Source organism: Cucurbitaria berberidis (assembly GCF_010015615.1).
Source record: "Cucurbitaria berberidis CBS 394.84 unplaced genomic scaffold K460scaffold_6, whole genome shotgun sequence".
Classification (NCBI taxonomy): Eukaryota; Fungi; Ascomycota; class Dothideomycetes; order Pleosporales; family Cucurbitariaceae; genus Cucurbitaria; species Cucurbitaria berberidis.
Genome location: NW_024468940.1, coordinates 967634 through 987326, shown reverse-complemented (window position 1 = coordinate 987326; position 19693 = coordinate 967634). Strand labels below are relative to the sequence as shown.

General features: G+C 52.6%; 6 protein-coding genes across 6 annotated transcripts; 4 read left to right on the top strand and 2 right to left on the bottom strand.

The window, feature by feature from the left end:
• Nucleotides 1-414: 414 nt before the first annotated feature.
• On the bottom strand, nt 415-5666 carry K460DRAFT_195645 (uncharacterized protein). The gene is made up of 8 exons (XM_040927153.1): nt 5133-5666; nt 5057-5083; nt 4934-5009; nt 4554-4880; nt 4464-4507; nt 4134-4407; nt 643-4081; nt 415-589 (listed from the first exon to the last, which is right to left on the bottom strand). The coding sequence occupies exons 1-8, from the start codon at nt 5544-5546 to the stop codon at nt 448-450; spliced, it is 4743 nt and encodes a 1580-aa protein (XP_040783530.1). The 5' UTR covers nt 5547-5666; the 3' UTR covers nt 415-447.
• Nucleotides 5667-7106: 1440 nt separating this feature from the next.
• On the top strand, nt 7107-8870 carry K460DRAFT_195591 (hemin import ATP-binding protein hmuV). The gene has a single exon (XM_040927152.1). The coding sequence runs from the start codon at nt 7276-7278 to the stop codon at nt 8500-8502; it is 1227 nt and encodes a 408-aa protein (XP_040783529.1). The 5' UTR covers nt 7107-7275; the 3' UTR covers nt 8503-8870.
• Nucleotides 8871-9257: 387 nt separating this feature from the next.
• Nucleotides 9258-13332, bottom strand: K460DRAFT_370943 (TBC-domain-containing protein). Its single transcript, XM_040934252.1, has one exon. The coding sequence runs from the start codon at nt 13001-13003 to the stop codon at nt 9539-9541; it is 3465 nt and encodes a 1154-aa protein (XP_040783528.1). The 5' UTR covers nt 13004-13332; the 3' UTR covers nt 9258-9538.
• Nucleotides 13333-13509: 177 nt separating this feature from the next.
• On the top strand, nt 13510-14725 carry K460DRAFT_410357 (uncharacterized protein; the record flags this gene model as incomplete). The annotated part of the gene is made up of 2 exons (XM_040937366.1): nt 13510-13727; nt 13876-14725. 2 exons carry the CDS (start codon nt 13510-13512, stop codon nt 14723-14725), a joined length of 1068 nt encoding a protein of 355 aa, XP_040783527.1.
• A 273-nt stretch (nt 14726-14998) lies between these two features.
• K460DRAFT_359503 (uncharacterized protein) lies at nt 14999-15631 on the top strand (the record flags this gene model as incomplete). The annotated part of the gene is made up of 1 exon (XM_040932199.1): nt 14999-15631. The coding sequence occupies one exon, from the start codon at nt 14999-15001 to the stop codon at nt 15629-15631; it is 633 nt and encodes a 210-aa protein (XP_040783526.1).
• A 224-nt stretch (nt 15632-15855) lies between these two features.
• K460DRAFT_321643 (uncharacterized protein) lies at nt 15856-18435 on the top strand. Its single transcript, XM_040930488.1, has 4 exons — nt 15856-16927; nt 16974-17082; nt 17142-17487; nt 17540-18435. Exons 1-4 carry the CDS (start codon nt 16297-16299, stop codon nt 18242-18244), a joined length of 1791 nt encoding a protein of 596 aa, XP_040783525.1. The 5' UTR covers nt 15856-16296; the 3' UTR covers nt 18245-18435.
• Nucleotides 18436-19693: the final 1258 nt, after the last annotated feature.

Below are 19693 nucleotides of genomic sequence, written 5' to 3'. Positions count from 1 at the left end.
GATTGTCATCTTGCAGTACTCCAACTGCAGAGTCGTCCTCATGCGAAACAGTGCTAGAGATATTCTGCCTTCCCCCCTGTACAGCCGCTGCTCCATCTTGATGATATAGAGATGCCACACGGTCCATGCCAGGTGCCGTAAATGCTCGTGCAACGGCCGCCGACCCCACTAGGTTTTTGAGCCATACTATGCGCCGCCCTGTGCGAAGAGACAAACACCAAATCGAACACACCATACCGACAGGTGGTTCATGCTATACACGAAGAAATACTGAAAAAAAAAGAAGTCAGACAGTGCCCGGGACAATCATCTGTCTACTAGTCCAACCGAGCCCGAACACCTACGCTATGCTTGTAGAAAATGTGACCGTATGCCGCCGTGAAATTGAAAACGCCCATATGCAGCATGCTAGAGATTTTGACCATATTGAAACTTGTGCTACACAATTCACGAGGAACCGTTCTTTTGCCCGTTGGTCGATGGCGTGCCCGCGCCCGGCTTTTCCGAGCTCAGCATCTTCTGGTACATCCCTTTGATTGCAGGGACGGTGACACTTTGACGGGGCCAGTAGTTATTGACCGTGAATGCCCTATGGAATGAATTAGCAACATGTCAATCACAACGTGCGTGGCGAAAACTTACCACAGGCGCTCCTCGAGCTCTGCGTTATCGCGCGTCTCTGCGCGGATAAAATTGCCAATGGCAATCAACTCCACCTTGAGCACCTTGACCATGGCATCTTTCTGCGGATAATTCTTCGGTGTCGCCTTTTTAAGCCGGCTAAGATTATCGCGTACAGGTCGGAGCCGTCGCTCGACAAAGTCCTCGGGCTTCTTCTCCTTCAGCTTGGGCGTCTCCACGCCGCGATTGACACCGTGACTTTGGCTATGCGAGCGTGGGCGTTCTTCCGAAAGACGTGATCGGTCGTCCTTGGGGCGCGCTCTATCCATATCTCCACTAGCTTTGCGTCGAACTTCTGGTGTGCCGTTCCGGTCCGAATGCTGAGGACGCCGATCAATGCTAACCCGCTCGTTGCGGTACTCCTTGCGGTGAGTATCCGAGGGTCTGTATTGGTCGCTATGTCGTGGCCGGTCGTGCGAACTCTTCTCGTACTGCCGGCTGTCAGGTCGGCTATCCGCGTGCCGGCTTTCACTGTTGCTATGTGTACGCTGCACAGGCCTCTCCGAATCTCGTGAGGCGACTTTGCGCACCAGACCAGATGGCGCTGGACTGGCAGAAACGCTTGATGCCTTCTCTGGCCGACGGGCAACGTTCAAGTGGTGCTTCTTGTTGTTGCGATGATGGTTCTCCATGAGACGTTTAGCGTTGGGATCTATGCCCGCCTTGTCCTTGAGGACGGTCAGTAGGTAGTTGGCTCTTCGAACCAGATGGACCGCGCCAGGAGACTTTGCGTTCTTTTCCTCCGTCTTGGTGCGTTCTTCTTTCTTGTCGACACGGTGCTCCTCAAGGAAGAACTTGTCAGTCAGGCCAAGGTCTTGGTCGTCACGAATCTGAACCCAAGCTCCGTAACCGTGACGGAAGATGCCGATGCAGAGCATGCCATCCTCTCGCGCGCCCCAAGGACAGGAGTAGCTTGCGGGTTTGACTGCGTCTGGTATGCGGAAGTTGTGCCAATCAGCGACAGCGTCAATGGCCTCTTTGAGGAGACGCATTTCGATGGGTCGATCAATGATGGTCTCGGCGTTCAACTTCTTTACCATACCAAAGTCGAAAAGGACGGCTTTTTTGTCCTTCTTCGTGAGAGGGCGGTTCGCTTCAAGCTCGAGATTCTTCAGTCGCGTATGCTCTGCCTTGACGAGCTTTTGGCTTTCAGAGATGACGTCGCCCAGGGTAGTCTTGACAATATTGAGGTCACGACCCACCAATCTTGCGGCGCGAAGCATCTCGTCGGCGCGATCCTCGAGTGAGCCATAACGTTCATAGGCACGTACAAGATTGCGAGTTTCCTTTGTGTTGAGAGGACGCTTTGGATCGCGCTTGACGTCCTCATCCTCAGAGGGCTCGTCGTCATCAACGTCGATTCTTGTAGCCTCAAGAGCCCGCTTCTTTGCAGCTCGTTGCTCTCGTGCACTTGCCGCAGCGGCCTTGCGCTTTCTCGGTGCGCTCTCTTCAAGCAGTTTCTGGGTTTCCTCCTCCTCCTTTCGCAGCTGGATGTCTGCTTTGACTGCATTAAGCTCCTCTTTCGGAATGATGTCATCCCACTCGAGATCAATCTTGACGTCTGTGTACTCGAAGTTCTTGAGAAACTCTTCACCACCGTCAGAAGTGAGACCTGCCGCCTGCTCCGTCTTGTGTTCTTCGGCATTTTCAAGCACAGAGTCGATATCGAGCTCCTCAAGCTTCTTCTGGTTTCCAGATTGCTCGAACATCTTTTGACCACGGCGCTTGAGGATGTTGTTGATATCGTCGGCAGAGTTCGGCTCGGCCGCAGCGCGGCTCATCTTATCGTTGAGTTCTTTTTGCTGGCGATCGGTCACACCACGCTGAATAGTGATGAACTCAAGCATACGCTTATTGCGAGCGCGCTCTAGGATCTCCTCCTCTATCGTGTCCTTTGACACAAGGCGGTACACGCTTACCGGCTTTGTCTGCCCAATTCGATGCGCTCGTGCCATGGCTTGCAAGTCGGCTTGAGGGTTCCAGTCTGAATCAAAGATAACGACCGTATCTGCAGTCATCAGATTGATGCCGAGGCCACCAGCCCTTGTGGATAGTAAGAAGCAGTAGTCATCACTTCCGGGTGCGTTGAAGTGGTCAATGGCGATCTTCCTATCGCTAGCGGGGACGGTACCATCCAAGCGCTGGAAGGAGTAGTTGCGCAATTTGAGGTAGTCAGTCAAGATGTCCAACATGTGAACCATCTGACTAAAGATGAGGACGCGGTGACCGTCTGCTTTGAGTTTGCCAAGAAGGCGATCCAGCAGCATCATCTTTCCACTCGTAGTGATGAGGGCCTTCAAAGTTTCGTCTTTGGTAGCATCCTCCTTCAAAAACTTGGCCTCAGCGTTCGGGAAAAGTAGAGCGTGGTTGCTGGCCTTCTTGAGTTCCATGACGATATTCAAGAGTGATTGCTTGTGACCAGAGCCACCATCGTTGAGAGCTTCGTAGTTGCGTGTGAGAATGTTCTTGTAATATTCCAGCTGAATGTCAGACAACTCGACGCGCAATATCTTCTCAGATTTGGGAGGTAGATCGTTTTCTACCTTCTCCTTGGTACGCCGAATCATGTAGGGTTGGATGGCTGCACTGAGCTCGGCAAGCTTGTAACTAGCATCCTCTGAAGCAAGATCGACATTCTCATCGACAGAGATCTTGCCAGGCATGAGGAAGTCCATTAGGGCAGAAAGTTCCCCGAGCGTGTTTTGGATAGGAGTACCGGTGATCAGAAGGCGACTAGGAGCGCTGAAACCTAGAAGCTTCTCATAGAGTTGCGAGTCGCGATTCTTCAGCCGGTGGGCCTCGTCGACAGCAAGAAACTGCCATTTGATGCTAGACAGAAACTGCCAATCGGCAAGAACGTACTCGTACGTGGTCAACAGGACGTTGAACTTGATCCTTTTTGGGTTTCCATCGATGAGAAGCTCCTTTTCTCGTATGGTACTTCGAGCATCCTCCCTGCCGGTATAGATGACATAATTCACGTCTGGCGTCCAGTTGTTGAAGGTGTCGGCCCAAGCAGGCATAGTTGACAGAGGAACTACGCAAATGAAGGGACCATCCTGTCGCCGATCATGCCGCAGCCAGTTCATAAACGCAACGGTCTGCACGGTTTTGCCGAGGCCCATCTCGTCGGCCAGAATGACATTGGTCCCTCTACACCAGTTGTGTGCCAAAAAATTCACTCCTTGGAGTTGGAAGGCCCTTAGCTTGCCGTACTGAATGTAATCAGGCTGCTCATCTAGCTTGACAAATTTCCTCCGAGTGTTAAGGTTCGATTCGCGGGTGTCTGAGGAGGGTCGATTCGACGAGCGATCAAGGAAGCGGTCGATCTCGGATTGTGATAAGCGGCTCACAAGAGAGGCAGGCTCCCAAGTGCAGAACTCATAAGTCAAGCCTTTCCCTGTTACATGGTTAGGTAATCCGAATAGGGGCTGGGTGTTGGGCAGACTTACACTTGACGTAGTAGTCCGTCTCGTCTTCGCCGTCTCGCGAGTCGATGACACGCTCGACGACATGGAAGTCAAGTTGGCTCTCGCGCTCAGCCTCACGCGCGACCATGTGCTGCTCGAATTCTTCCGGCTCCTTCTTCTTGCGTGCATAGAAGTACAAGTCGCTCATGACAGGACCCTTGAAGTAGTTGTCCAGCTTTCGCCAGCCCTTGTAAGTAGCTGCATTCTGGTAGTCCTCCCATGTAGAGTGGTAGTGGGCCTTATCCTGCCATTTGATCTATTGATACTGAGTTAGTATGCAGGGCTGTGAAAGATGTCGAAGGATGCGCTTACCAGGTATTCGAAATCTTTCTTCTGGGCGTAGTAAGGATCAAGTTCTGGGAAGCGTTAGCAAGTGAAGGCACCTAATGGCGCTTGTAGTACCTGTTCCATCCCTCGGTCGGTGATCCAAAATCTTGTCGATGATGGGGCCAGTCTCTTCCGTCGCAGTCACCCAGTAGCTCGGCGTTGTTTCGTCGTCATCTTCCTCGAAGGGATCTTCTTCCTCGTCTTCATTGTAGTTTGTGACTTGCGCTGTGCGACGAGCAGAGAATCGTACCTCAGCCTGAGAGGGAGGTAGATGGCCCTCAGCTACGAGATGCTGACGTTGGCGTTCCTTCTTGGTCGGGATGTTTCTGCGGGCGCCAACGTAGCCATCTGACTCGGAGTCGGAGTTGGTCGACCTAAATACAGGTGTCGGTTGGTTTGAGGCTAGGTGAAAGGGTTAGTACAGATGGAGAAAAAAGATGGACGGATGAGCAAACTTTTACGCGAGGCTGTCCTCTGTCGCTTGCGAGGCTGGTCAGAACCAGAATCATCCTCCTCATCACTGCTATCGACCTGTGGAGCATTAACAACGAGTGTGTCACCGACAAAGGGTGACTTACGACACGACGACTAGGGCGGGCACGACCCTGGGGCACAGTTAGCTCAAGCACGCGAAGATGGAAGGGTGTCACATACGCTGCGACGCAGACCATATAGTTCGGGATTCTGTGTTATATAGTCGTCCTTGTCTGCGCTTGCTTTCCGCTTCAGTGGTCTGTCCGACTCCTGCGACACAGAGCTGCGGGCGCGGTCGCTCTCTGCGTGGTCGGATGGCGGTGAGTCAGAGTCGTAATCGCCGTCTGGCTCGCCCTCGGCGTCCACATCCTCAGACGAGTCTGAAGCGACTGCCATGACCTCATCTTCGTCGTATTCCTCGCCCGGCGCGTCGGCATCGGAGGATGGATCGACTGCGGCAAGCTCTTTGGCGTCGGACAGATCGCTGTCGCTGTGCTGGGACGGGCTGTTTGCAGACGTCATGTGAACCGCGAGAGGTGACAAATGACCATTCGTGTAGGGTAGAGAGGCGACATGGCCCGATGTAGAGGGCATCACGATGGACGCGGCTGTGGGAGATGGTCAGCACGATATCTCAGCAATCCCAAGGCCGCAGAGGGTGAAAGCGGGTGCGTTGGATAGAGCAAAACTACGCGATCCAGAACACGCGCCCAGCGACTAGAATCGTGGGGAAGGGCCAGAGCAATGGAGGTCTGATGACATGCGTCCAAGATCGATGGCTGCTTGATGGAAGAAGGGCGGTCGAGCGGTCGAGGGCCGGAGCAGAGCAGCACGACTATAACGAGTGGCAGAGGCCCCGTAGAAGCGACCAGGACGCAGCGGATGGGCGTACTAGGGGTGCAAGACGGGCTGCTGGATGCATCGACGCAGAAGCGTGATGGATAGATGGACTTGAGCGAGGCCGGCCGTTGGAGAAGGCAGCAGGCGTGGGCAGGCAAAGGAAGGCGAGAGGAAGTTCAAGAGGGAGGGTACTCACAGTCCATAGCTGCATACTCTCCGTGCAGGGAGTGGGGTATCTTTGGGTGGACGGGCGTGGTGTGGGTGGTGGTGAGGGTTGTGGAGGTTCCTTAGACGGACTTGGGTGCAATGGCAGCCCTTGTGCTTGTGCCTGTGCCCTTAGCGCACACAGCCGCAAGCCCTCGTCGCCTCGCCAATCAGAGCGCGGCCGACTTGCTTACCGCGCCGTGAATGCTCCCCCCCAACCTTGGTTGATTGATTGAAGAAAAGGGTTGCGCTGCCATTTTCTCCACGGTCCTCTCTCAATCCTTGTTACCGTTGCTGGAGACTCCCACGCTGCCAAAACCGCCTGACCTACTCGACTGGCTGCGCGTGCCCTGTCTGCCTGCCCAAGTGCGTCTTCATACGTCGAGTCCCACTGCCGCACTTTATCCTCAAAATTCCCGCCTGCGAATCCGACCAGCACTTCGTCCACAGCCTCAGCAACCGCCACCATGTCTGACAAGCTCACCCGGTATGCCAAACCCCCCTTACAGACCCCCTATGCATCTTGCGACTGACGTCTCCTAGTATTGCTATTGTCAACTCCGACAAGGTACCCCACTACCCCTCCACACAAAATTTTGGACGTGGCTAACCTGAGGATGTTCGCCATGACAGTGCAAACCAAAGGTACGAAGCACCCCCTCCACACACACTCGCACACTCCGCTGACACGCCACAGAAATGCCGGCAAGAGTGCAAGAAGTCCTGCCCCGTGGTCCGCACCGGCAAGCTGTGCATCGAAGTCGACGGCTCCTCCAAGATCGCCTTCATCTCCGAGCGCCTCTGCATTGGATGCGGTATCTGCCCTAAGAAATGCCCCTTCGACGCCATCAACATCATCAACTTGCCCACGAACCTCGAGACCCAAGTCACACATCGATACTCGGCGAACAGCTTCAAACTACACAGGCTGCCCATGCCCCGGCCGGGCCAGGTCCTGGGTCTCGTAGGCACAAACGGTATTGGCAAGAGCACGGCGCTGAAGATTCTGAGTGGCAAGCTAAAGCCCAATCTGGGACGCTACGATAACCCCCCAGACTGGGAGGAGATCTTGAAGCACTTCCGTGGATCCGAACTCCAGAGTAAGAGGCGTGCAAATCTCAAATCATGCCACCTCAACTGACACTGCGCAGACTACTTCACAAAGGTCCTCGAAGACAACCTCAAGGCCGTCGTCAAGCCCCAGTATGTCGATCAGATTCCAAAGGCCATCAAGGGAACCGACAGGGCCGTCGGCAAGCTCATCCAGTCTCGGTCTCAGATGGAGAACCTCGACGAGATGATTGACGAGCTGGAGCTGAGACATATCTTTGACCGAGACGTTAAACTCCTGTCGGGTGGAGAGCTGCAGCGTTTTGCCATCGCCCTCGTCTGTGTCCAGCAAGCCGACGTGTACATGTTCGACGAGCCATCCTCTTTCCTCGATGTCAAGCAGCGTCTCGCCGCCGCCCGAAAGATCCGCAGCTTGCTGCGCCCTGACGACTACGTCATTGTCGTTGAGCACGACTTGTCCGTCTTGGACTATCTTTCCGACTTCATCTGTGTTCTCTACGGAAAGCCAGCTGTCTACGGTGTCGTCACCCTGCCAGCATCCGTCCGAGAAGGTATCAATATTTTCCTCGATGGCAACATCCCCACTGAGAATCTGCGCTTCCGCGAAGAGTCGCTTCAGTTCCGCATTGCTGAAGCTGGCGACGATTATTTGATCGACCACTCCCGTGGCTACTCATATCCTGCCATGCAGAAGACCATGGGCGACTTTCACCTCAGCGTTGAAACTGGCAACTTTACCGATTCCGAAATCATCGTGATGATGGGCGAGAACGGCACTGGCAAGACCACTTTCTGCAAGATGCTCGCTGGCGCGCTACAGCCTGACGGTGATACTAAGATCCCCAAGATGAGCATTAGCATGAAGCCCCAGACGATTACACCTAGGTTCACGGGTACCGTCCGCCAGTTGTTCTTCAAGAAGATCAAGACTGCCTTCTTGAGCCCGCAGTTCCAGACCGATGTCTACAAGCCCCTCAAGATGGACGACTTCATCGACCAGGAGGTTCAGAACCTTTCTGGTGGTGAGTTGCAGCGTGTCGCTATTGTCCTCGCTCTTGGTATCCCGGCCGACATTTACCTCATCGATGAGCCCAGTGCGTACCTCGACTCTGAGCAGCGTATCGTCGCATCTCGCGTCATCAAGCGCTTCATCATGCATTCTAAGAAGACTGCATTCGTCGTCGAGCACGATTTCATCATGGCTACCTACCTCGCTGACCGTGTCATCGTCTTCGACGGCCAACCTGCTGTCGACGCGCGTGCCAATGCGCCCGAGTCTCTCCTCACTGGCTGTAACTCGTTTTTGAAGAATTTGGACGTCACTTTCCGTCGTGACCCCAACTCTTTCCGTCCCCGTATCAATAAGGACAAGTCCCAGCTCGACCAGGACCAGAAGTTGAGCGGGAATTACTTCTTCTTGGAAGATGATAGTTGAAAAGGTTTTCGATAAGCAAGACACGCCGCCATCGCAGCGCCGCCCGAACGGGCACGTGAGGACGGGCACGACGAAGAAAGGCAATAAGAAGCGGGGTCTGAGGAATCGTTCAGCCGGCCTTCTAGATGAAGAGGGGGTTCTGGATGAGGAAGACGAGAAGGAGAACCGGCCCCAAAGCGGCGGTTGACCTCCTGGGTTGATTGTTCACACGCCGCCTCAAGTAGGCGGCATGGGAAAGATGCAAGAACAGTCAACCCGGGTCAAGCTAGGTGACCGCCGTAGCCTTTGAGCCCTCGCCGGTGATACTACACACTCTGTGTGAAAAGTTTAGGGGGGCCTCGAGCCTGCCCATTAGCTACTCTTCCCGTTCTCAATAAGCAAAGTAGCGTGAATTGAATCTATAGGATGTAATGAACTCTTCATAATTATAAATAATTAGGCGAATCTTCGCATCCCTACTTTGTGCATCGTCGTCGCGCCTCCCATAGTGAGATGCAAAAATTGCTCATGTAAGTGAACGATACCTCATGCCCGTTCAGTTTCCCTACACAATAGAAGATTAAGCCGACAATCGACGCGACGACCAAGCACTAGCATGCTCGGCTTAGCCATCAAACCCCACATCGTCAAGTAACAGTACATCAGAATCAGTGCTTAGCTAGTAAGCGGCTGACACCTGTTACGTGCAATCTGCACGTTTCTCTTCACGACGACATGGATCAATGAAGAAAGACACATGAGATGCACTCAAGAAGATTGCTTTGTAGATAAACTCGTATTCATCTTGTTCAATCCGGGAAAAACAACTACCCAGCTATGGACTTCAGTCCCTCACACCAAGGAAAAGGAAAAGACGGGTATCGATGCCCAGAAAATCCAATTTCAGGAAAGGGGGTATAAATGTATGAACGTTTTCCCAATAAGCGCCCGCAATGCTATGCTTGACAAAGGAGAAAAAAATGCATAGTAGAAAGTGGACAAGGCGCGCAGGCCTAGCTAGGGGGGAGAAGAGGGACCAGTAGGTGGCTTGTTCAACTCAAGCACGCCAGAGACACTCTTCCTCCATGGGCATCGGCGTCCTCTCCGTCAACTCCAATTTCCCATTCAACTCCTCGGCATTCTCTTCTTCTTCACTTCTCATGCTCGCACTGCTCAGCGGTGTCCGCATAGGACCAGTATGCAGCGACAATTCGGCATCGAGACTTGCTGATATAGACTTTGCATCATCTTGCTGTGCTAGTGCGGCCGTCGCTGCTTCGTCCGTGGAGGTGCTGGCCCTTTTCTTCGCGCGCTCGAGCCGTGCTTCTGCTCGCTGCCTCATGAGTTCCTCTTCGTGAGCGACGGCGCGTGCACGCCGCTCTTCGACGTCTTTGCGTTTGATGACTTTTCCGAGAGCGTCCGAGGCTTGGATCAGGCCGTCGATACTGATGGCGTGGTTGGTCATTTGATGATTGATATAGTGGTAGACGCCAGCCGGGGTATCGCATTGTAGGAGAGCCTTCTCATTCAACTTGAGTAGGGCAAGAGCGATTTGGAAGAGAAAGGTGGAACCGTCGTGCATGCAGAGCACTACGTCCCAGACTCGGAATAGCGCTTCTGCGGAGAGGCAGTCTGTGAAGACAGACAAGAACCACTGGAATGTCAAAGCCTCCAGTTCAATCTCCAATTCGTCAAGATGAGCAGATAATCTAGGAAGAAGTTCGCCAACGTAAGAGCGCAGAACAGACTGATCTGCGCGAGACGTCAGAAGGTGCTGGTCGTAGTAGTGTTGCGGTAAGATATCTTCTATCATAGTAGCGAGAACCCAGAAAGCGTCTTCTTCAGTTGGCATGATGAGAAGGAGGCATGCTGTGATGAGATTCATGCCTTGACAGTACCCGACTTCTGGGTTGCGGCGCGAGTAAGCGAGAAGCACTTCGTTCAACTTTTGCACACCGGGGCCAGTGCGGAAGAAGATGTTGTCAGTGAGCGTACGTGTGATATCCATCTGAATCTGGGACGCGATTATAGGATCATCTTCGCCGTTGTTGACTAGATCTTGGTAGTAGCCTGGTATGCGAAGCGTGGCCGCACCGCTTGCCTCAGCCCAGACCTTCGCTCTCATCTGGACTGGGATACCACCGAGGACGAGACGGCGGATCTCCTGCCATTTGGCTCGCCCGACCTTACCCTTGTTGCCCAAGCCTGCTATGCCAATTAACTCCCCGTCCGCGAGGAAGGTTTCCGGCATGGCAAGACCCTTGGATCCACCTTCGCCAGTGCTAGAGATATTTCCTTCACGCTTGTTCTGAGCACGCACTTTGCGCAGAAACTCATTCCACTTGATGGTTCTCTCTTTCTGAAGGTTGTCGTGTAGCTCGCTCATTTGATCCAGCAATGACTTGACTGGGTCGATTTGAGGTGGATACGGGCTTATGGGTGTAGATGGGCCTGGTGAGTTGGTTGTGACAGAAAGTTCTGCATTGCTTGACAAGATACGCGATGGGGAAGGCTCGGGGTTGGTGCTTGACGCTGGTACAGATCCTCGCTTTGTCAGAGTAATTTGGCTTTGGCCAATCTTCGGAGTTGAGGTCTCAGTCTCCGGTAATTCGACGGTCGTGATAGGTGCTGAAGACGGGGTGTGGGAGAGCAGCTCTGTGGGGTGGGTCGCCAGCTTCAGGTAGTCTGCCCAGGTTTTCGTCGGCGGTTTACCATTTTGCTCATCAGAGCTAGAACTAGACGGCCTCGTGGCAGCACCATTAAGGTCGGAGACATTATTGGCGTCATCGACCTCTTCCAGTCCACTAAGCCTGTTGAGCACTGATCTACCATCACCCAAAGACTCGACGTTGCTGTTTCGCTTTTGCTTGACCATTTCAGCCGCTGCCTCACTCTGTCTCTTCTTTCGACGCTGATCGTATATGAAACCGAATCTATCAGTTAGATACTCGCTGCTTGCAGTGAATCTGTTGTGATGCTGTACGAGTGTGGGTGGACGAGACTCTTCAGGCAGTATCCGATCCATCTCCACGGGGCCTAGATTGCTTATACCACGATTGGGAGGGCCAGGACCAACACTGCCAGAGGTATTCTTTGGCGGCTCCGTAGAGATACTTTTGATAGTTCCGTTTGGTCCTAGAGCTCGGCCACGTCTTTGTGTGGCTACCAAGGCTGATTTTGCAGATTGAGCAGTCCTCGTGGAATCCATAGATGGTGTACGATCTGCGGCGTCTGAAGCGGTGGACTTGCGCCCTCGTACTGTGTTGGCTTTGTTGGCGTTTGCTGAACTGTTTCCCGCTACCATCTTCAACGCCCAGTTCGTGAGCGATACTGAAGAGGACCGACGTTCTAGGGGTGGATCCTGGCTATGAAGTCTTCGTAAAGCGGGCACGGCACCGGTAGGAGGTACGAAGAGATCATTTACAAGTGCCTTTCGGGGTGGCTTCGCTCCGCTCGACGCGCGCGACCTTGTCTGTTCTGCAAGGCCCTCTGCACCTCTGTCAACCAAGCTCGCAACAGAGGGGGCTCTGCTGCTTTTCCTACTCGTCCCATTCCAAATGTAGCTCTTCCAGTTGGGCCTTGTTGTATCAGTGGGTGTGTCTGATGTAACTGAGTTGATCGACATGACTTCGGCATGTGGCACAGCCTTTCCAGAGTCGATGCCCAGCGCGTCAGGATGCTCGGCCACCTCATCCTCCATGGCTCGTGCAAGCCTGTCCTCCATAGGGTCATCGGGATGCAGCCCAGCTAGTGCACTATCGCCCCTTGTTCTGGGCTTGGTGAGCCCGTTGGTTTGCTCTTTACTCTTCTCCAATTCTCGTAGTCTGTTCTCGATGTCCATATTAGACACTTCGCATTCTTGTAGCATTCTCCTTAGTATCCTCTCGCGCTCCTCTGCTCTTCTCCGCAATGCCGTAATCTGCGCATCTCGCTGCGCCAGGTCCCCAGCCAACTGCCTGACCAGGGTAATGGCGCCCGTCTGCCCCAGCGCATCCTTGATATTCTCGTCGCTCGCAAAATGCAGGCTGCCCGGTACTTTTGCTGGTTCTGCTGGCGTGTCATCGAAGAGGGCAGACCGATCCTTTCCTGAAGAAGCAGCTACTAGTGTTCCCACAATCTGTTGTGTTGACTTGGTCACCTTCCGCACCGTAGAGGTAGGAGCGGCGTTCTTTCCGAGCTCTGGTGGCGGAACGGCTCTGACAGTGTCTGGCGACGCAGTGGGTCTATTCTCTGCACTCTTGGCCGTCTCGTCTGGAGCTGGCGTAGAGCGAAACCAGCCGTTGATGCGTGACTGTACTGGAGAGGCCTCTGGACTAGGCGAGAGCGAGGGGAACGAGGTGAGGCTCTTGGTGTCGTCGCCAGGCGAGGGCGCGCGACTGCGGCTGCGGCTCAAGGATGCATTCGAGCTGCGTTTCGACGGTCGTACGCGCTGGATGCTGCGGTTGCGAGGGTTCGACACGGTTGAGTTCTGCGAAGCAGTGCGCACGAGATCAGCGGCGCGCGGTGTCTCGATGGCCGCCATGTCAGGTAAAGGCGACTAGGGGCGCATACATGCGTGTGGTTATGGATCAAGACACGTGAGGTAAAAGTAGTATTGATGTTGGGGGGAAAGCTGCGTTCTGCGGCGTAGTGGTCGCTGTGTTTGTGCGCATCGGCTGCACGTCTACCTACACATATGTGTGGGACAGGCTGCGTCATACACGGCCCTGGGCGAAGCGGAAGTCTGACTGCCTACTACTTGTCGTCCATGTGAGAAATTGAGCAGGACCAGCAGAAATGGCGCGTGTCAGGGGTAAACACTGCGAGCCCACATTAACGGGTACCAAGGGGCACAGGCACGAACGAGTCTTGGACGTGCATGTTCGTTAGAATGACTTTGGACTTTGGCATGAACAAGCATTCATTCCGGCGCACCGCTAGCCCCCGGTCCGCTGGGCGCGCAGGCCATGGCAGCCCTCCTCCTATCAACCACGACCGATATCCTGACGGCTACTAATTAATCAACCTGGAACATGTTTTGCCAGAGCGATGCCTGTTACCGACGAGGAAGCTGCGCTGGCGGCGATTGCGACGCTGGACGAGCTCTCCGCTGAACAGCAGGAAGCATTGCGCGCTATCAACACTATACTCCACAACGGAGAGCCTTTTATTGACATTCACGAGTTGATAAACCACTACAATGTACTGTACTTTCGGAAGCTTCTGTTATCCCGCGTACAAGTGTTATGGTCGCCACGATTGACTCTGTAAGCCGACCTCTACTGAGCTTTCTACTATGCGCCGCAGCAGGTCTAGATCCTGCGACCGTCTCATTTACCACGATCTGAATAGGGTCTCAGATACCCGAATGCTTTAGACCGCTTGTACCAAATATCGACTAACAAATAGTTTTAGTTGTGCGGGAATTTGCGAACTTTCCAAAGACGCCTCCACTGGCAAGTTCACACGCATCCGTCTGAAGCTTAGCACACCTCTGTTGCAGTATCGCCCGCGACCTGACACCATCAATACGTTACTCCACGAGGCGATACACGCTTACTTCTTCATCACAACGTCGTGGAAACACTCGCGAGGAGATGATGGCACGGGTCATGGCGTTGGGTTTCAACTGCTTGCGGACGCTATCAACAACCACGGCAGTTACCAGGTTACCATCTACCACACGTTTCACGATGAAGTCGAGAGCTACCGCACACATGTGTGGCAGTGTGACGGACCGTGTAAGGTTCAACCGCCCTACTTTGGCCTCGTGAAGCGAAGTATGAATCGAGCCCCTGGCAAGTCCGACAGCTGGTGGTCGAGACATGAGGCTGAGTGCGGAGGGAACTATACCAAGACCCAGGAGCCAGTGCCCACGAAGAAGCAGTTGGAAGCTATGAGCGGCAAGGAACGTGCAGGGAGACAGAAAAACAAACTGGATAGCTGGGTTAAGGTAGGAACCAAGAAGCGTGCCGAACCGGATGGTAACACGTTTGAACGGCCCATTGACGTCGATGGCGAGCGTCAAATCTCGATCGAGACCCAGAGTGCAACGAAAAAAGTAGCAACAACTATGATCGAGGATGTTGTAGGGTCAGAATCGTCATTCACAAGCTCTCGAGCAGGCCAGAAAAAACGGCCCCTTCCAAAAGATGATGCTCCTGACTTGAGCATTGAAAAGAAATTACTGGTCGAATGTCCGATATGTAATCTTCGAATAGCAGAATCAGATATCAATGAGCACCTGGATCTGGTGCATTCCTAGATTACGTCTTTAAATCTTTCACAGTATTCGCATTGAATATAACGAGGGGTCTGGCCAAGAAGGATAGCGACCAGGCATTCGGTGGCCCTTGCAATTCAAGAGGGATCTACTATAAAGGATAGTCAAGGTATACTAGCTCCCGTGCGGTAACCAAACGATGCGGAAGATGCCAAGAATAAAATGCTTGCCCATGGTTCAATTACGTCATTGGCGAAGCGTCTGGTAGGCGATATATGACTTAGTAGAGCGCGTTTCAACAGCAATATTCCTACCATGGCCTCTTATATTGCAGCATCGCCATTCCTAGGTCTGCCACGAGAGCTTCGCTACGAAATATACGAGTATCTCTGCGGCACAGAGCCCCGTTCTTATCCCTTCAAAGCGCCGCCAATCGCATCCTTCGACCAAACGCCTCCCCCAACAAACCTGCAACTCACCTGCCGCTACATCTATGAAGAAATACGTACCTACTTCCATGGAAGAGTTACTCTCCGCTTTGTCACACGGTCATTCTCACAAGAAACGCGCAATCACATCCACTCTCTCGCCCTCACTGCAATTCGACAAGCGAAGAAGGTGGAATTAGTGCTAGTTTGGGATATTCCTCTTGGGTTGGTTGAAACAGAATGGGGTAAGTGGCCATGGGCTATGAATGGATGGCTCGATGAGCAGGTCAGTTTGCTGCTAGATGAGGGCAAGAACTTGGAGTCTGTGGTCGTTTCTATAAGAGATGTTTCGGAAAATGTAGATTGGGAGAAGAAAACCATGATACTAAAGCCCTTGAGCAAGTTGAAGGCGAGGGTGAGGTTTCAGTCAGGAGAAATTACGGCTGCTGATAGGGAAGAGGAGGCGTTGAGGGGGCACCTTGGAAAGTATTTGAGGGACTTGAATAAGCGACGTTACTGAAGTTCGAGTGCTTTTGTTACAACGAAATACGAACCTACCATATTGGGCATAAGGGTGGTTGGTGTGGATTACTGCGGGCTTACATTTGGAGAGATGTGCCGGGGTGGCTTCTGCGCATACGCTGCGGCTGAATAAACAGCACAGGTCGTGTCGTACACTCCACCAGGGACTCTACCGAGAGAGTCGCATCTTCATCTTACGAGAAAACGCAATTTTTTCCATGTCCCCTCTACAAAATTATCTCGTGGTATGGTTTTGGAGACAGAATTGTGATACTTGCCCAATTAGGCAAGTTGGTAAGCCACGGGACAATCCTTCTGCACCTTGCTCCAGGCTGGACGAACCTCACGCTTCACTTGCTGCAGCTCTTCTTTTTCTCCCTTCGCCACCCTATGACATGGTAGTTAGAGTCACAACACTGCACAGCCATCTGCGAGCGTGTTCGGAAATACTAGCAAGTGAGACCTTCTGCCTGAACGCGACTAATAAGGGACGCGTGACCAGCCACATGTGCACATACGACACATAGCTATTGATGGCCACCGCACGGGTTCGCATCACCGGCACTTATGCCTAAGGGCCACTGTTAAACAAAATCGTTGCTAACCCGTCAACATACCAAACGCTACTAATGCACCAACTTCTCCAACATAATTGTCCTAGCTATGGCAGGTCCTTTCCGACCCGCCTCAGCTCCAGAGGACCTCCCGACATACTACCATGATTTAGGCGACGAGAATGTTCAACACTGCTTCCGCAACTTCGATCTTGATCGCAACTTTGACCAGTTTGACCGACAGACACGGAACCCCAGGAGCAGCAACTTCTGTCTGGACTTTGGCGAAGACGATGCCTACTGTGCTTTTGATCTCGATGCACGTTCGTACTCAAGGTTGCTTTCGTCACCGAGGCCACAGCATTTGCACACTCGATGGATCAACATCTGGTTGCCTTATAATCAAAAGGATCTAATCCGCACCCTAGCCCGTCACTTCGACTTCACGCCGCGTTTGTTAGGAACGATGCGAAGTGACCCCGTGCCGCCGCGATCTCAATCGTTGCATAAGAAAAAGAGCTCTTCAACGCTGAGATCTCGTCTCTCACACAAGTCGAACAAGTCAGAGTCTATCAAAGCCAGGGCCAGGGAGGCGAATCAAGCCTCTCTGGATTCAGAGGAGAGTATCGGGATGTCGGAGATGATGCACTCCACGCAGCTTGAGATGGTACGCGATCTCAACCATTACCAGTTGGTTGACGATGTATGGCATTGGTCGACCGTGGATTGGGGTCGAAGATGTAAGTCGGACCTCGACGTAACTTGACATGTACTAATAACGCATAGTCGTGTCCATCGGCTATAACTCATTGCACAACGTACGCACTAAGCAAGTAGACGAGGGACCAGAGGATGCAGATAGAAGTCAGGACATGCCTCATGGCAAGCGCGTCTGGTATAAAATTTAATGTTCGAGTCACAGGTGAAAGGTGTACTAACCTCGTATCTTTACAGGAACTGGCTTCTGCTATGCGAAGACAAAACGGTCATCTCGATTTCAGAAGATCCTTTCCCATTCAACGACGATCTGCGAGCACAGGATTTGAAGACGCTGTACACTACACGAAGAAACCTAGTGAACGTCTTTAGGCAATTAACGAAGGCACCAACGCCACTGGGCGATGCCGCTCTCCAACAGTTGCCCATTCGCCAACGAGTCGGTAACAGCGACGAAGAAACTGCGCACCGCCCTACAGATGCTCCGGGCCTTCTTTTCTACTACCTCTTTGAGGATTGGGGGACCACCTTCAATCTCATCTCACGTCGCCAACATGGGTATGCCGCAGAGCTAGATCGTTTAGTGAGTTGCATGACTATCTTGTCGACAGGAGAAAACGCTGACTTCCGCACAGCGACAGGAGATGCTCGTAAAGGCAAATCTCACTCACGTCGATCAGCTTCATCACATCGGCTGCCAGTTAGCTGTCCTCAAGCGTGTCTATCAGAGCTACGAGCTCATCATCGAGCGCGTGCTCAAGAAACAAGAAGCTACACTTGCTTCGCTCAAGAACTCACACATAATGGCCAGTGACCAATCGCTGGCATCTTCGATCCCTGGTGTCGGTTCGCAGGGCCCTACAATGCCGGAAGCCGACAGCTTACTTGGCGTCTCCCTCAGTTCAGCTGCACGTGTCCGGTTCGAAAGACTCAAAGATCGCATCCTCCTCTACGCCCTGAGCGAGATCCAGGAATGCCTAGACCAGAAGGATTCCCTTGTCATGATGAACTTCAATCTCATCGCGATCAAAGAGTCCTTCAGCGTCGAGCGACTAACATGGGTTACCCTCTTACTCGCCAAAATTACAATCTTGTTCACTCCTGTTACGTTAATGACGGGTTACTTCAGCATCCAGTTCAAGAATACAGAATTTGAAATCAGGAGTTATTGGTGGGCGTTTGCGATCGTTTTCGGTTTGTCATTGGGCTTGCTGTTTCTTTTCAGTTTCTTCAGTGGAACTTTTGAAGGCAAGATCATTACGAGGAGCTGGAGTCGGATCGCGTATGATGTCAGTAGAAGATGGTGGGCGCACCGAAAGAAGAGAGGCAAAGTTCTATGAGACCCACATGAAGGGCTTCCAGGTGCATGATGGTGGGTTGAGGTGGCTGCAGTATCATGCATGTATCAGCCTATCCTTGAATCATGGGGGGCTGATCATTAGTTATAGTTTCACGTATTAGCTAGCCGAGCCTTCAGCTCGGTCGTTCTTGGTGTATGTTACCGTCTATTAATTTCCTAATTGAAGCTACAGACTTGTTACATTATACTGTCATAGGCTTCATCAGACTTTGCTTCTTGCCGACAGATACGGAAAAGTTAAGATGGTAAGCTTAGTTCAATAGAGTATGACGAGTGGTTTGAGAGGTTGGCGAAATGAGCTGTTATGTGGCGGGTAGCTGAAGTGTGTAGGCAAGTGCGGGTCGCTTAACGACTTCCGGAAGTTCAGACCCAACGCTCCAGACTACCTCCACAACAACCTACCATTGGACGATCATCACCGATCTGCGAATGGCGTACATATATTTCCGCACTGTTCAGGGGGGAATACGAGTCTCAAGGGGTGGGGCTCCTGGTGGCTTCAGGTTAGAGCGGATATAAAGTTCCTGGGCGCGCCCATTTACTGGTATGTGCCTCTAACACACAAGGATCGCAGCTCCTCTGAGTCTTCAAGCATCCCCAGTATTTCCCCTTTCTCGAGTCATTTGACATAAGCCCATACATGGGAGGATTTCAAGGCGTCCAACTTACTAGCTTCCCCGGGATACAACCTCCCTTCGAAATTGTCCGGCGTCGAATTGAGGACGTTTGTATGCGGCATTTTATTAATGCTTTAATTATGGAGAGGACCAATTGATATCAGGCCGAGCGTTGAGCCGTCGCTTGAACTTCCTTGTTTGATTTTGGCGATTGAGACTTTTTGGTGGCACCTCTATGGGCCGTCCATAACACTCACAAGTTTCCACTCAGTAGCTACTAGGAGTCAAGAGTTTGACCAACGGAGCTATAGGCCCAAGGCCGTAGACGGTATTTGCAACGGTCTGTGCCGCTTCTTGAGTCAACTTCGCTTGCAGTTTGCCTCATTCCCCATGGGGTGGCTTAAGCGCTAGTCTCGTGCATCAATCGGATCGTCTTGAGACTTCCGCGAGCAACAAGATTTCATACACCCTGTCTTGGCCCCGTCAGCTGGGACGCCTACAGCATCTGAATCTCCGCAATCTCGTCAAATCCCCTGCGACTCGGGATGGCGAACGCGCGATGATGTTCAGTGTCCAATGAACGCGTCGAAGTACACCATGGTAGAGCGAAAGGCGGGAAGAACCCTACTCGGAAGCTAACCTTCCCCGTTTACATTGAGAGTGCTTCTACCGTAATATGGAGTAGCCCCCAGTGGGTCTTGCCCTTGAACCGGAACTTTTCTCCGCCCATCTTCACTACCTCAGAATAGCCAGCAATACCAAACCTCTTAGCTGTACAACATCTAGACGGCCTGCGACCCTATCCAGGGACG

Bases quoted from the DNA above. Each gene is read 5' to 3' on its own strand.
- K460DRAFT_195591 (XM_040927152.1), top strand. From the start codon at position 7,276: ATGGAGAACCTCGACGAGATGATTGACGAGCTGGAGCTGAGACATATC.
- K460DRAFT_195645 (XM_040927153.1), bottom strand. From the start codon at position 5,546: ATGCCCTCTACATCGGGCCATGTCGCCTCTCTACCCTACACGAATGGT. The intron at 5,084-5,132 runs GTATGTGACACC...ACTGTGCCCCAG, and splicing joins TATATGGTCTGCGTCGCAGC to GGTCGTGCCCGCCCTAGTCG. The intron at 4,082-4,133 runs GTAAGTCTGCCC...ACCATGTAACAG, and splicing joins GACGGACTACTACGTCAAGT to GGAAAGGCTTGACTTATGAG.
- K460DRAFT_321643 (XM_040930488.1), top strand. From the start codon at position 16,297: ATGGCAGGTCCTTTCCGACCCGCCTCAGCTCCAGAGGACCTCCCGACA. The intron at 16,928-16,973 runs GTAAGTCGGACC...AATAACGCATAG, and splicing joins CGTGGATTGGGGTCGAAGAT to TCGTGTCCATCGGCTATAAC. The intron at 17,488-17,539 runs GTGAGTTGCATG...ACTTCCGCACAG, and splicing joins CCGCAGAGCTAGATCGTTTA to CGACAGGAGATGCTCGTAAA.
- K460DRAFT_370943 (XM_040934252.1), bottom strand. From the start codon at position 13,003: ATGGCGGCCATCGAGACACCGCGCGCCGCTGATCTCGTGCGCACTGCT.